The 13,843-nt window shown below is 47.1% G+C and overlaps 1 protein-coding gene across 1 annotated transcript in view; it reads left to right on the top strand.

Moving 5' to 3' along the window:
* The window catches only part of ren (renin), a 69,056-nt gene that overhangs the window by 28,776 nt on the left and 26,437 nt on the right, over positions 1 to 13,843 (top strand). The window contains exons 3-5 of the mRNA XM_078546386.1: positions 444 to 567; positions 1,981 to 2,099; positions 2,796 to 2,992. Of these exons, the coding sequence (XP_078402512.1) occupies positions 444 to 567; positions 1,981 to 2,099; positions 2,796 to 2,992 (440 nt within the window). The remainder of the gene's footprint in view (positions 1 to 443; positions 568 to 1,980; positions 2,100 to 2,795; positions 2,993 to 13,843) is intronic.

Genomic DNA, 13,843 nt, shown 5'->3' with positions numbered 1-13,843 from the left:
TCCTGCTGTGATCTCCGGGTCTCTGAATTACTAACCCTGTAACAGAGACACTGTGTCCCACCCCCACCCCACCCCCATGTCTAGCACCCTTCCCTCTCAGTCAGGAGGTTGTGGGTTCAGAGACTTGGGCACATGACCTAGACCGACACCCTAAGGATGGCTGGACGTGTCTTCTTTCAGCTAAATCTTTAAAGTGAGGATCTGTCTGTCCTTTCGGGTGAACGCCAAAGGATTCTGTGACCCTATTTCAAAGAAGAGCAAAGGAGTTCTCCCCGATGCCCTGGGTCAATATTTATTCCTTGACCAACATCACAAAACACAGATTACTTGGACATTATAACATAGCTTTTTCCTAGGGTGAGGCATTTCAAAAGTACTTCATTTGCTATATAGGGGCTTTGAGATGTCCTGAGTCTTTGTCATTGTTGTGTTGCCCTTTTCAGACCCAATACTTTGGGGAGATCAGTATCGGGACACCCCCACAGAACTTCAAAGTCATCTTCGACACAGGGTCAGCCAACCTCTGGATACCATCGGCTAATTGTTCACCAATCTACACTGCTTGTTGTAAGTGTCCTCTCGATAAATGTAAGGTAGCTGCAGATACGCTCAAATTCGCAGTTCAGTGGGCATTCCTCCATAAGTGGGGTGACCATCTCACTTCTCTCCCCCATAGCTGGTCAGATTTGTTTGAACCTATCACTGCCCTTCTGAAGAGACTCTGAATAGAACTCCTGACGCGCCTGTAAAACCTGACACAATCGTCGATCTCCACCCTCCCCTCCCTCTCCCCCTCCCCCTGCAAGAACTTTGAAATGATAGGCAGATCTGGAAGTGGCTGCAGATTCAACCAGAGGCTGGGCAGAGATGAAATGCTCAAGGAACAACAATCAAGGAGAAAATGTGAGAAAAGTTCAAGATCTGGATCAAAAAACATTTTTAAGATTAGAGAAAACAAGTGCAAAACATAAAACAATGGAAAAACAAAAGGAAAGAGGAGATATAAAATTAATGATATGGCAAGGAATAGAATCAAACAAAATAATAAAAAATTAAGCACATCATTCTCTTTAGGTTTAACACAGAAGTTGATTTGCCACTTGATGGCGCTATAGGTCAAGATTAGATTGCGATGTATCGAAGAACATGGTTAAATTGCCTAAAATTAAATAGTCATAGTTACACAGCACAGAAACAGGCCCTTCGGCCCATCATGTCCATGCCAGCCATCAAGCATCTACCTATTCTAATCCCATTCTAATCTAGCACTTAGCCCATAGCCCTGTATGCTACGGCATTTCAAGTGTCCTTGTTCAAGTTCCTGCCTCTACCACCCCCTCAGGCAGTGTGTTCCAGATTCCAACACCCTCTGGGTGAAAAAAATCCCTCCTCAAATCCCCTCTAAACCTCCTGCCCCTTACCTTAAATCTATGGCCCCTGGTTTTTGACACCTCCGCCAAGGGGAAAAATTTCACTCTATCAACCCTATCTATGCCCCTCATAATTTTGTATACCTCTATCAGGTCCCCCACCCCCTCAGCCTTCTCTGCTCTAAGGAAAGCAACCCTAGCCTATCCAGTCTCTCTTCATAGCTGAAACGGTCCAGCCCAGGCAACATCCTGGTGAATCTCCTCTGCACCCTCTCCAGTGCAAACACATCCTTCCTATAGTCTGGCGACCAGAACTGCACGCAGTACTCCAGCTGTGACCTAACTAGCATTTTATACAGCTCCAACATAACCTTCCTGCTCTTATATTCTATGCCTCGGCTAATAAAGGCAAGTATCCCATATGCCTTCTTAACCACCTTATCTACCTGTGCTGCTGCCTTCAGGGATCTATGGACATGTACACCAAAGTCCCTCTGATCCTCTGTACTTCCTAGGGTCCTACCATTCATTGTGTATTCCCTTGCCGTGTTAGTTCTCCCAAAATGCATCACCTCACACTTAGTTTTTACCTTGTTTTGGTTCTTTGCAGTTTCCCATAACAGATATGATGCCTCCACCTCAAGGACATATGAAGCCAATGGACAAGGATTTGCCATTCAATATGGGTCTGGCAATGTAAAGGGAATCCTCAGTCAAGACATTGTAATGGTGAGAAATAGGTGATGAAATCCTGTTCATGTATCAGCACAAACATTATTTATTGTGTATTGTTTCCAGTTTCTGTTTATTCAGCAGGGCAGGTGCTACTTACTGTACCTCTGCAAATAAGAACATAAGAACTTCAGAAATAGGAGTTGGCCATTCAGCCCTTCAAGCCTGCTGCACCATTTAATAAGGTCATGGCTGACCTGATTGTGGTCTTAACTCCACTTGCCTGCCTTGCCCTCCATAACCCTTCACTCCCTCGCCGATCAAAAATCTGTCTAACTCAGCCTTGAATATAGTCAAGGGCCCAGCCTCTGCTGCTCTCTGTGGAAGGGAATTCCAAAGATTAATGACCCTCTGAGTGAGGAGATTCCTCCTCACCTCTGTCTTAAACGGGGAGACCCCTTAATTTGAAACTTTCGATGCTCCCCCATGAGCATAAATATCCTGTCAAGCATCTACCCCGTCAAGCCCCCTCAGAATCTTGAATGTTTCATGTGTTTCCAATAATGGTGATTTGAATACTTTACGACACAGTCATTAACTCACCCAGCCTGCCACCCACCTCCTGTCACCCAATTGGCCCACCCTGTTCGCCCGGGACCACCACCCCACCCCCCACTGGGGAACTGGAACCGGCTTTGATTGGTCCCGGTTAGTGAGACGTGATTTATAAAGCATGACCTTTTATTCCGGTAGGTGGCCAATATCCCGGTTATCCAGGTTTTTGCCGAGGCTACCTCCTTGCCAGCTTACCCTTTCATCTTTGCCAAGTTCGATGGGGTCCTGGGAATGGGGTTCCAGGCTATTTCCATTGACAACATCAAACCCGTGTTTGAGCGAATCCTGGATCAACATGTTCTCAGTGATGACGTCTTTTCTGTTTATTACAACAGGTGGGTACATCCGACATATAATCTATGTATATATATATATAACCTATAGAGCAGGAGGTAAGTGAGAGAGACAGGGAGATTGAATAGACAGGGCAGGAGACCTGGGGCCCTTCCAGCTCCTTCGAACTTCGAGAATCCACAGCAGCACTTGCATTTATATAACGCTTTTCCCAACCCCCCAAACACCCCAAAGTGCTTCACAGCCAACGAAGTCATTTTTGAAGTGTAGCCACTGTTGTAATGTAGGAAATGCAGCAGCCAATTTGCACACAGCAAGCTCCCACAATCAGCAATGTGTTAAGCACTAGGTTTTTATGGTGCTGATTAAGCGATAACTGTTGACTAGGACAGTCAATGTACCTCCCCCCAAACTCTTTCTCAAAATAGTGCCATGGATCTTTAGGCCCAGCTGCATTGAGAAAGCTGTGTGGGGCCTCAGTTTGACTGCTCACCTGAAAGGTAACGCCTCTGAGGGTGCAGCACTCCCTCAGCTCTGCACTCCTGTGTCAGATTGGAGTTTTGCATCCCTGCTAGAAGTGGCACTTGAACGCATAACCTTCTAACTCAGAGACACGAGTGTCACCAGCCAACGTCTCCAAGGAAATGTGCTGCAAACTGGGTCAAGCTGATAGTTGAGCTTAGGGCGCCTGGGATATAAAAAGAGTAATTAATTAACCGGAACATAGCTTCAAGGGCAGAGGTTGGTTAGCTCAGTTGGTGCAGAATAGCATCAACAGTGTGGGTTTGATCTCCGTACTGGCTGAAGCAGCTACTGGGGCCTGCCTCCTCATCTTGGTCCCATTGCGAAATCGTGGCATGGGGCACGGGGCAGGATTTTTAGGTTGGCGTGTGGGCGCAATTGGTGGGCCTGGGAACAGCCGGGGAATGGACCGCTGTCCACTATCGGCCCCCTGACCGCTATTGGCTAGCCAGTGTGAAGCGCACGCCGAAATGCTCAGCGCTGCTGGGGTGGGGGAAGGGGGGCGTGGCAGGAGGAGGGTGGGTGCTGACGTAAGCGTGGGCACGGGATGAACATCGGGAAGCTCGCCCGATGTCATTTCACCGTCCGATTGAGTCAAGAGCGCACCTGCAGGCCAACCTAAAAATTCTTCTTCTAAAATTCATTGGATGTGGGCATCACTGGGTAGGCCAGCATTTATTGCCCATCCCTAATTGCCCTTGTTCAGGAGGTATTTAAGAGTCAACCACATTGCTGTGGGTCTGGAGTCACATGTAGGCCAGACCAGGTAAGGACGGCAGATTTCCTTCCCTAAAGGGCATTAGTGAACCACATGGGTTTTTACAACAATTGACAATGGTTTCGTGGCCATCATCAAATTTTTAATTCCAGATTTTTATTGAATTCAAATTTCACCATCTGCTGTGGTGGGATTTGAACCCAGAGGATTACCCTGGGTCTCTGAATACGAGTCCAGTGACAATATGCCACCACCAGCTCCCCTAAAAATTCTGCCTATAATGAAGCAACCCTTAGACAACGAGGAAGCCACTTGAAGAGACAGCTTCAAGGGGAGGTTAAATGATGGCGGCTTATTCAAAGGCATAGAATTTTAAACCTATCATAGTTTCTCGAGGTATCTGAGGTGATTAAAGTTGATTTGTGAAAGGAGAGCTCAGAGTGGGGCAGTCATACAGGAAACCATAGCAACGATCATGGATTAAAGAAGAACATTCCAGGTGAACAGCTACCTCATAATTTTAGAAAGTTCCATGAATGGTTTCCAACCCGACTCAGACTGAAAGGTTGAAATTTTCTATCTCTCTCTCTCTCTCTCTCTGTTTGCTCCTGAATATGATCATTCCTCTCGTTGCACTTTGTAGACCCTACTGAGAGAAATTTGGATGCTACATTTTCCTTCAAAACAACAGTGTTTCCAAAATTAATGAATAGGCTGTGAAGTGAGATGGAGTGGGGTAAAGAGGGCAGTGGTAGAGATGGGGGTAGGGGGTGGGGTGGGAGTTGGCGAGATGGCGGGGCAAGGTGATGGGGAGATGGGACACTGGAGAGTTTGGGTAATGGGGAGATGGGACAGTGGTAAATTGGGGCATGAGAGGGAAGGGACTCAACAGCAGAGTAACTAGGAAGATGTGGCTATGAGAGATTGAATGACAGGGAGATGAAGTAGCAGGGATGGAATAATAGCTAGAGATGAAGTAATAGGGAGATGGGATGATAGGTAAATTTGATATGGGAGAAATGAGCCAAAGGGAAAATAAGGTTAAAAGAACAATTGTGTATCAGAGAGGTTAAATAATATGGAAATGGGGTAACAGATTGAGTTAAAGAGAGGGGGTAATAGGGTAATAAGGAGGGGGAATAACAATGCAAATGAGTAACAGAGAGAAGATACAGTTTATCAAGCCTATACAGGGACAAGGATTAACAAACAGTATACAAACAGGAGCTGGAGTAACAGAGAGATGGCTTAACAGGAACAAAGAGTAAGTCCATTCGAAAACGAGTGAGTTTGAGAGGAAGGCAGGACGACAGGGAAACAATGTAAGAAGGACATAGGACTAAATGAGCTTTATGACTTTTAGATCAGAGATTTGCTCTATTTTTTAATAAACCATATATGAAGCAAATCAGTGGATCCACTAAACACTGTGAACAGGAGGCTTCCAGCTGAAACTGCTGGCAAACAGAACATGTTTCCATTCCTGTCACACTGAGCCAACAGCAGAGTCTCCAAGGTCAGTTACAGTACAGCCTGTAGCAGTCCAAGGCTCCTTCTAATCTCCCTGAACAGTCTGCCCTCTCATCTCCTAAAGGGCATGTGTGCGATAGTTCGGGTTGCTAACGCTCGAGGATTGGCTTAGAATCTTCGGGAATGAACGATGAATTTTGGAGACACCGCTCAGCGGGACCCGGGAGTAAGATCAGAGGGGGCATTAAAATAATTATGCACGTTTTTTTATTCTTTTGGAACAATAGTGCTGGTTAGTTGGAAAAATATTGGAGATCAGGCAAAAAGGTTGTTTGACAGACAGTCAGGAATCATTCAATGAGCCAATGATGGCTTGTTTGCTTTTCAATGAGAGTGACCCAGTGCTGTACCGTGAAATTGGACTTGTCAGGTGAGATCGGTGGCCGGTGTGCTGGGCGGGGCAATTGGAAGTGGGAGCCACGTTCAACTGTGACTCATTCATGGGATGAGAGTGTTGCTGGTAAGACCAATACTTACTGCCCATCCCTTCTCGAACCGCTGCAGTCCATGTGGTGTAGGTACACCCGCCGTGCTGTTAGGAAGGGAGTTCCAGGGTTTTGACCCAGCGACAGTGAAGGAACGGTTGACAAATTTCCAAGGCAGGATGGTGAGGGGCTTGGTGGGAATTTTCAGAGGTTGGCGTTCCCATGTATCTGCTGCCATTGTCCTGTTAGATGATAGAGTTTGTGAGTTTGAAAGGTACTGTTGAAGGAGCCTTGGACAGTTGCTGCAGTGCATCGTGTAGATGGTACACACTGCTGTCACTGTGCGTCAGTGATGGAGGGAGTGAATTGAAGGTGGTGGATGGGGTGCCAATCAAGCGGGCTGTTTGATATTGGATTGTGTTGATCTTCTTGAGTGTTGATGGAACTGAAACCATCCCAACAAGTGGAGAGTATTCCACCTCCTGACTTATGCCTTTTGGATGGTGGACAGGCTTTGGGGAGTCAGGAGGTGAGTTACTCGCCACAGAATTTCCATCCTCTGACCTGCTCCAGGGATACATCCAACCCGAGTTGGAAATCCTAGATACGGTATCGGAAACTTTCCATTTCAGTAAGTATCTAACTGTCCAGCTAACTATCCTTGTGGCCACTCCAAGTGAAATGAGAAATGTTCTGCCAAGTAGCAGTAGCTTTGTGGGGAGATGATGGTGCTGTGGTATTGTTGCTGGACTAGTAAACCAGAGACCCAGGGTAACGCTCTGGGGACCTGGGTGCAATTCCTGCCATGGCAGATGGAGGAATTTGAATTCAACAAAAATATGAAATTAAAAGTCTGATGATGACCATGAAACCATTGTTGATTGTTATAAAAACCCATCTGGTTCACTAATGCCCTTGAGGGAAGGAAATCTGTTGTCCTCACTTGGTCTGGCCTACATGTGACTCCAGACCCACAGCAATGTGGTTGACTCTTAAAATGCCCTCTGAAATGGCTGAGCAACAGTTGTATCAAACCACTACAAAGTCACAAAAAAGGAATGAAACTTGATGGACCACCTGGCATCGACCTAGGCACCGGAAACAACAACGGCAATCTCAGCCCTGTCGACCCTGCAAAGTCCTCCTTACTAACATCCGGGGGCTAGTGCCAAAATTGGGAGAGCTGTCTCACAGACTAGTCAAGCAACAGCCTGACATAGTCATCCTCACGGAATAATACCTTACAGATAATGCCCCAGAGACCACCATCACCATCCCTGGGTATGTCCTGTCCCACCCACAGGACAGACCCAGCAAAGGTGGCGGCACAGTGGTATACAGTTGGGAGTACGTTGCCCTAGGAGTCCTCAATATCAACTCTGGCCCCCTCATGGCATCAGGCCAAACATGGGCAAGGAAACCTCCTGCTGATTATCACGTCCCACCCTCCCTCAGCTGATGAATCAGCGCTCCTCTATGTTGAACACCACTTAGAGGAAGCACTGAGGGTGGCAAGGGTGCAGAATGTACTCTGGGTGGGGGACTTCAATGTCCAGCACCAGGAATGGCTCGGTAGCACCAGTACTGACCAAGCTGGCCAAGCCCTAAATGATACAGCTGCTAGACTGGGTCATACTTGACCTCATCCTCACCAACCTGCCTGCCACAGATGCATATGTTCATGACAGTATCGGTAGGAGTGACCACTGCACAATTGAGACGAAGTCCCGCCTTCACATTGAGGATACCCTCCATTGTGTTGTGTGGCACTACCACGATGTTAAATGGGATAGATTTCAAACAGATCTAGCAACTCAAGATTGGGCATCCATGAGGCACTGTGGGTCATCAGCAGCAGCAGAACTATATACAACCACAATCTGTAATCTCACGACCCAGCATATCCCCCACTCTACCACTACCATCAAGCCAGGGGATCAACCCTGGTTCAATGAAGAGTGTAGGAGGGCATGCCAGGAGCAGCACCAAAAATGAGGTGCCAACCTGGTGAAGCTATAACACAGGACTACTTATGTGCTAAACAGCATAAGTAGCAAGAGATAGACAGGGTTAAGTGATCCAACAATCAATGGATCAGATTTAAGCCCTGCAGTCCTGCCACATCCAGTCGTGAATGGTGGTGGACAATTAAACAAGTCACTGGAGGAGGAGGCTCCATAAATATCCCCATCCTCAATGACGGAGGAGCCCAGCACATCAGTGCAAAAGGAAAGGCTGAAGCATTTGGTACAATCTTCAGCCGGAAGTGCCAAGTGGATGATGCATCTCGGCCTCCTCCGGAGGTCCCCAACATCACAGGTGCCAGTCTTCAGCCAATTCCATTCACTCCATGTGATGTATCAGGAGGCAGTCACACCCGGTAGATTAAGTACCTCAAGTCCGGTCAGTGGTCAGGGTCAGCAGGGTGTGACTGCAAGTGAGGCAGGTAGAGTGATCCTGTGTTCAGGAACAGAGGAGCCTCAGCTCTTGGCCTTGTCCAGCAGGTACGAGGTACTTGCTCCCTGTGTGGATGAGGAACAGGGCTGTAGGGAGGATGAGCCAGCTGACCACGGCACCGTGGCACAGGAGGCCATTCAAGAGGGGGGAGCAAAAAGACAAGTGGTAGTTGTAGGGGATTCTTTAATTAGGAAAATTGATAGCTTCCTTTGTAAGCAGGATCGAGAGTCCCGCATGGTATGTTTCCTGCCCAGTGCCAGGGTGAGGGACATCTCTGACCGGCTTGAAAGGATATTGGAGAGGGAGGGGAGAGGATCCAGTTGTGGTCCATGTCGGGACAAATAACATAGATAAGACTAGGAAAGAGGACCTGTTTGGGGATTATCAGGAACTAGGAACTAAATTAAAGAACAGGTCCTCAAGGGTTATAATCTCCGGATTACTATCTGAGCCACGTGCAAATTGGCATGGGGATGCGAGAATAAGGGAAGTAAACACGTGGCTAAAGGAATGGTGCGGGAAAGAGGGGTTCCATTTCGTGGGGCACTGGCATCAGTATTGGAACAGGAGGGATCTGTACCGTTGGGATAGTCTCCACCTGAACCGATCTGGGACCAATGTTCTAGCGAAAAGGGTAAATAGGGTCATCAACAGGACTTTAAACTAGAAAATGGGGGGGAGGGAAGGGTAAAACTCCAAGAAGTATGACTAATGGGAAACAAAGCAGCAGGTTAGCGTGTGGGGGGGTGGATTCAACTTCATGGAAAATTATGAACAAACTGAAAAGAAAGGTGAGCCCAGGAGAGGCTATTAAAGTCCCCAGAACACAAAATAGGACAGAGTGTTTGGAAAGGGCTAGGAATCTAACTTCAAGTACATCAGATAAAGGGATGACAATGAGAAAGGGGACGGGAAATACAGGACTAAAGGTGTTGTATCTGAATGCACGCAGTATACGAAATAAGGTAAATGAGCTTGTGGCGCAGATTGAAATTGGCAGGTATGATGTGGTGGGCATCACGGAGACATGGCTGCAAGGGGATCAGGACTGGGAGCTAAATATCCAAGGATATACAACCTATCGAAAAGATAGGCAGGTTGGCAGAGGGGGTGGGGTTTCTTTGTTAGGAAGAAATGAAATTAAATCGATAGCAAGAAATGATGTAGGGTCAGATGATATAGAATCTGTGTGGGTAGAGTTGAGGAACCGCAAAGGTAAAAAAACCATAATGGGAGTTATGTAAAGGCCTCCGAACAGTAGTCAGGATGTGGGGCACAAGATACACCAGGAGATAGAAAAGGTGTGTAAGAAAGGCAAGGTTACAGTGATCATGGGGGATTTCAGTATGCAGGTAGACTGGGGAAATCAGGTTGGTAGTGGATCCCAAGAAAAGGAATTTGTGGAATATCTACGAGGTGGCTTTTTGGAGCAGCTTGTGGTGGAGCCCACTAGGGAACAGGCAATTCTAGATTTAGTGATGTGTAATAAGGCAGATTTGATAAGGGAGCTTAAGGTGAAGGAACCCTTAGGAGGAAGTGACCATAATATGATAGAATTTACCCTGCAATTTGAGAGGAAATAGCTGGAATCAGATGTAACGGTATTACAGTTAAATAAAGGCAACTACAGAGGCATTAGGGAGGAGCTGGCCAGAATTGACTGGGAGGTGAGCCTAGCAGGAAAGACAGTGGAATAGCAATGGCAGGAGTTTCTGGGAGTAATTTGGGAGACACAGCAAAATTCATCCCTAGGAAGAAGAAGCATACTAAAGGGTGGACGAGGCAACCATGGCTGATAAGGGAAGTCAGGGACAGCATAAAAGCTAAAGAGAAAGCATACAATGCGGCGAAAAGCAGTGGGAAAGCAGGGGATTGGGAAGCCTACAAAGACCAACAGAGGACAACTAAAAAAGAAATAAGGAGGGAGAAGATTAAATATTAGGGTAAACTAGCCAGTAATATAAAAGAAGATTGCAAGAGTTTTTTTAGGTATATAAAGGGAAAGAGAGAGGCAAAAGTGGACATTGGGCCGCTGGAAAATGACGCTGGAGAGGTAGTAGTGGGGAACAAAGAAATGGCGGAGGAACTGAATAGGTACTTTGCGTCAGTCTTCACAGTGGAAGACACGAGTGACATCCCCAAAGTTCAAGAGAGTCGGGGGGCAGAGGTGAGTATGGTGGCCATTACCAAGGAGAAGGTGCTAGGAAAACTGAAAGATCTGAAGGTGGATAAATCACCTGGACCAGATCGATTAAACCCCAGAGTTCTGAAGGAGATAGCTGAAGAGATAGTGGAGGCATTAGTGGTGATCTTTCAGGAATCACTGGAGTCAGGGAGGGTCCCAGAGGACTGGAAAATCGCTAATGTAACCCCCCTGTTTAAGAAGGGAGTGAGGCAAAAGACGGGAAATTACAGGCCGATTAGCCTGACCTCGGTCGTTGTTAAGATTTTAGAGTCCATTATTAGGGATGAGATTTCAGAATACTTGGAAGTGCATGGTAAAATCGGGCAAAGTCAGCTTGGTTTCATCAAGGGGAGGTCATGCCTGACAAATCTGTTAGAATTCTTTGAGGAGGTAATGAGTAGGTTAGACAAAGGAGAGCCAATGGATGTTATCTACTTGGACTTCCAGAAGGCCTTTAACAAGGAGCTGCACAGGAGGCTGCTCAGTAAGGTAAGAGCCCATGGTGTTAGAGGCAAGGTACTAGCATGGATAGAAGATTGGCTGTCTGGCAGGAGGCAGAGAGTGGGGATAAGGGGGTCCTTCTCAGGATGGCGGCCGGTGACTGGTGGAGTTCCGCAGGGGTAAGCGTTGGGACCACAACTTTTCACTTTATACATTAATGATCTAGATGAAGGAACTGAGGGCATCCTGGCTAAATTTGCAGATGATACAAAGATAAGTGGAGGGACAGGTAGTATTGAGGAGGCGGGGAGGCTGCAGAAGGATTTGGACAGGTTAGGAGAATGGGCAAAGAAGTGGCAGATGGAATATAACGTGGGGAAGTGTGAGGTCATGCACTTTGGTAGGAAGAATAGAGGCATAGACTATTTTCTAAATGGGGAGAGAATTCAGAAATCTGGAGTGCAAAGGGACTTGGGAGTCTTAGTCCAGGATTCTCTTAAGGTTAACTTGCAGGTTGAGTCGGTAGTTAGGAAGGCAAATACAATGTTAGCATTTATTTGGAGAGGACTAGAATATAAAAGCAGGGATGTGCTGCTGAGGCTTTATAAGGCTCTGGTCAGACCACATTTATAATATTGGGAGCAATTTTGGGCCCCATATCTCAGGAAGGATGTGCTGGCCCTGGAGACGGTCCAGAGGAGGTTCACGAGAATGATCCCAGGAATGAAAGGCTTAACATATGAGGAACGTTTGAGGACTCTGGGTCTATACTCGATGGAGTTTAGAAGGATGAGGGGGGATCTGATTGAAACTTAGAGAATACTGAAAGGCCTGGATAGAGTGGACGTGAGGAAGATGTTTCCATTAGTAGGAGAGACTAGGACCCGAGGGCACAGCCTCAGAGTAAAGGGAAGACCTTTTAGAACAGAGAAGAGGAGAAACTTCTTTAGCCAGAGAGTGGTGAATCTATGGAATTCATTGCCACAGAAGGCTGTGGAGGCCAGGTCATTGAGTGTATTTAAGACTGAGATAGATAGGTTTTTGATTGGTAAGGGGATCAAAGGTTACGGGGAGAAGGCGGGAGAATGGGGTTGAGAAACTTATCAGCCATGATTGAATGGCGGAGCAGACCCGATGGACCGAATGGCCTAATTTCTGCTCCTATGTCTTATGGTCTTATGTCAAGAAACAGCTGAAGGCACTGAATACTGCAAAGGCTATGGGCCCTGACGATATTCCAGCAATAGTACTGAAGATTTGTGCTCCTGAACTTACCGTGCCCCTAGCCAAACTGTTCCAGTGCAGCTACAACACTGGCATCTATCTGGCTACGTGGAAAATTGCCCAGGTATGTCCTGTACACAAAAAACAGGATAAATCCAACCCAGCCAATTACCACCCCATCAGTCTACTCTCGATCACCAGTGAAGTAATGGAAGGGGTCATCAACAGTGCTATCAAGCGGCGCTTGCTTAGTAATAACCTGCTCACTGGCGTTCAGTTTGGGTTCTGCCAGGGCCACTCAGCTCCTGACCTCATTACAGCCTTGGTTCAAACATGGACAAAAGAGCTGGACTCCAGAGGTGAGGTAAGAGTGGCTGCCCTTGATATCAAGGCAGCATTTGACTAAATGCGGCATCAAGGAGCCCGAGCAAAACTGGAGTCAATGGAATCATGGGAAAACTCTCTGCTGGTTGGAGTCATACCTAGCACAAATGAAGATAGTTGTGGCTGTTGGAGGTCAGTCATCTCAGCTCAAGGACATCACTGCAGGAGTTCCTCAGGGTAGTGTCCTCGACCCAACAATCTTCAGCTGCTTCATCAATGACCTTCCTTCCATCATAAGGTCAGAAATGGGGATGTTCGCTGATGATTGCACAATGATCAGCACCATTCGTAACTCCTCAAATGCTGACACAGTCCATGTCCAAATGCAGTAAGACCTGGACAATATCCAGGTTTGGGCTGACAAGTGGCAAGTAACATTCGCGCCACACAAGTATCAGGCAATGACCATCTCCAACAAGAGAGAATCGAACCATCGCCCCTTATGGTTCAATGGCATTACCATCACTGAATCCCTTACTATCGACACCCTGGGGGTTATCATTGACCAGAAACTGAACTGGACTAGCCATATAAATACTGTGGCTACAAGAGCAGGTCAGAGGCTAGGAATCATGTAACGAGTAACCCACCTCCTGACTCCCCAAAGCCTGTCCACCTTCTACAAGGCACAAGTCAGGAGTGTGGTGGAATACTCCCCACTTGCCTGGATGAGTGCAGCTCCCACAACACTTAAGAAGCTGGACACTGTCCAGGACAAAACAGCCCACTTGATTGGCACCACATCCACAAACATTTGCTCCCTCTACCACCGACTCACAGTAGCAGCAGTGTGTACCATCTACAAGATGCACTGCAGGAATTCACCAAGGCTCCTTTGACAGCACCTTCCAAACCCATGACCTTTACCACCTAGAAGGACAAGGGCAGCAGATAGGCGGGAACACCACCACCTGGAAGTTCCCCTCCAAGCCACACACCATCCTGACTTGGAAATATATCGCTGTTCCTTCACTGTCGCTGGGTCAAAATCCTGGAATTCCCTCCC

Source organism: Cetorhinus maximus, chromosome 8, assembly GCF_964194155.1.
Source record: "Cetorhinus maximus chromosome 8, sCetMax3.hap1.1, whole genome shotgun sequence".
In the NCBI taxonomy this organism is placed as follows: Eukaryota; Metazoa; Chordata; class Chondrichthyes; order Lamniformes; family Cetorhinidae; genus Cetorhinus; species Cetorhinus maximus.
Note: the sequence above shows the minus strand (reverse complement) of the source record. Positions and strands in the feature narration are given on the sequence as shown.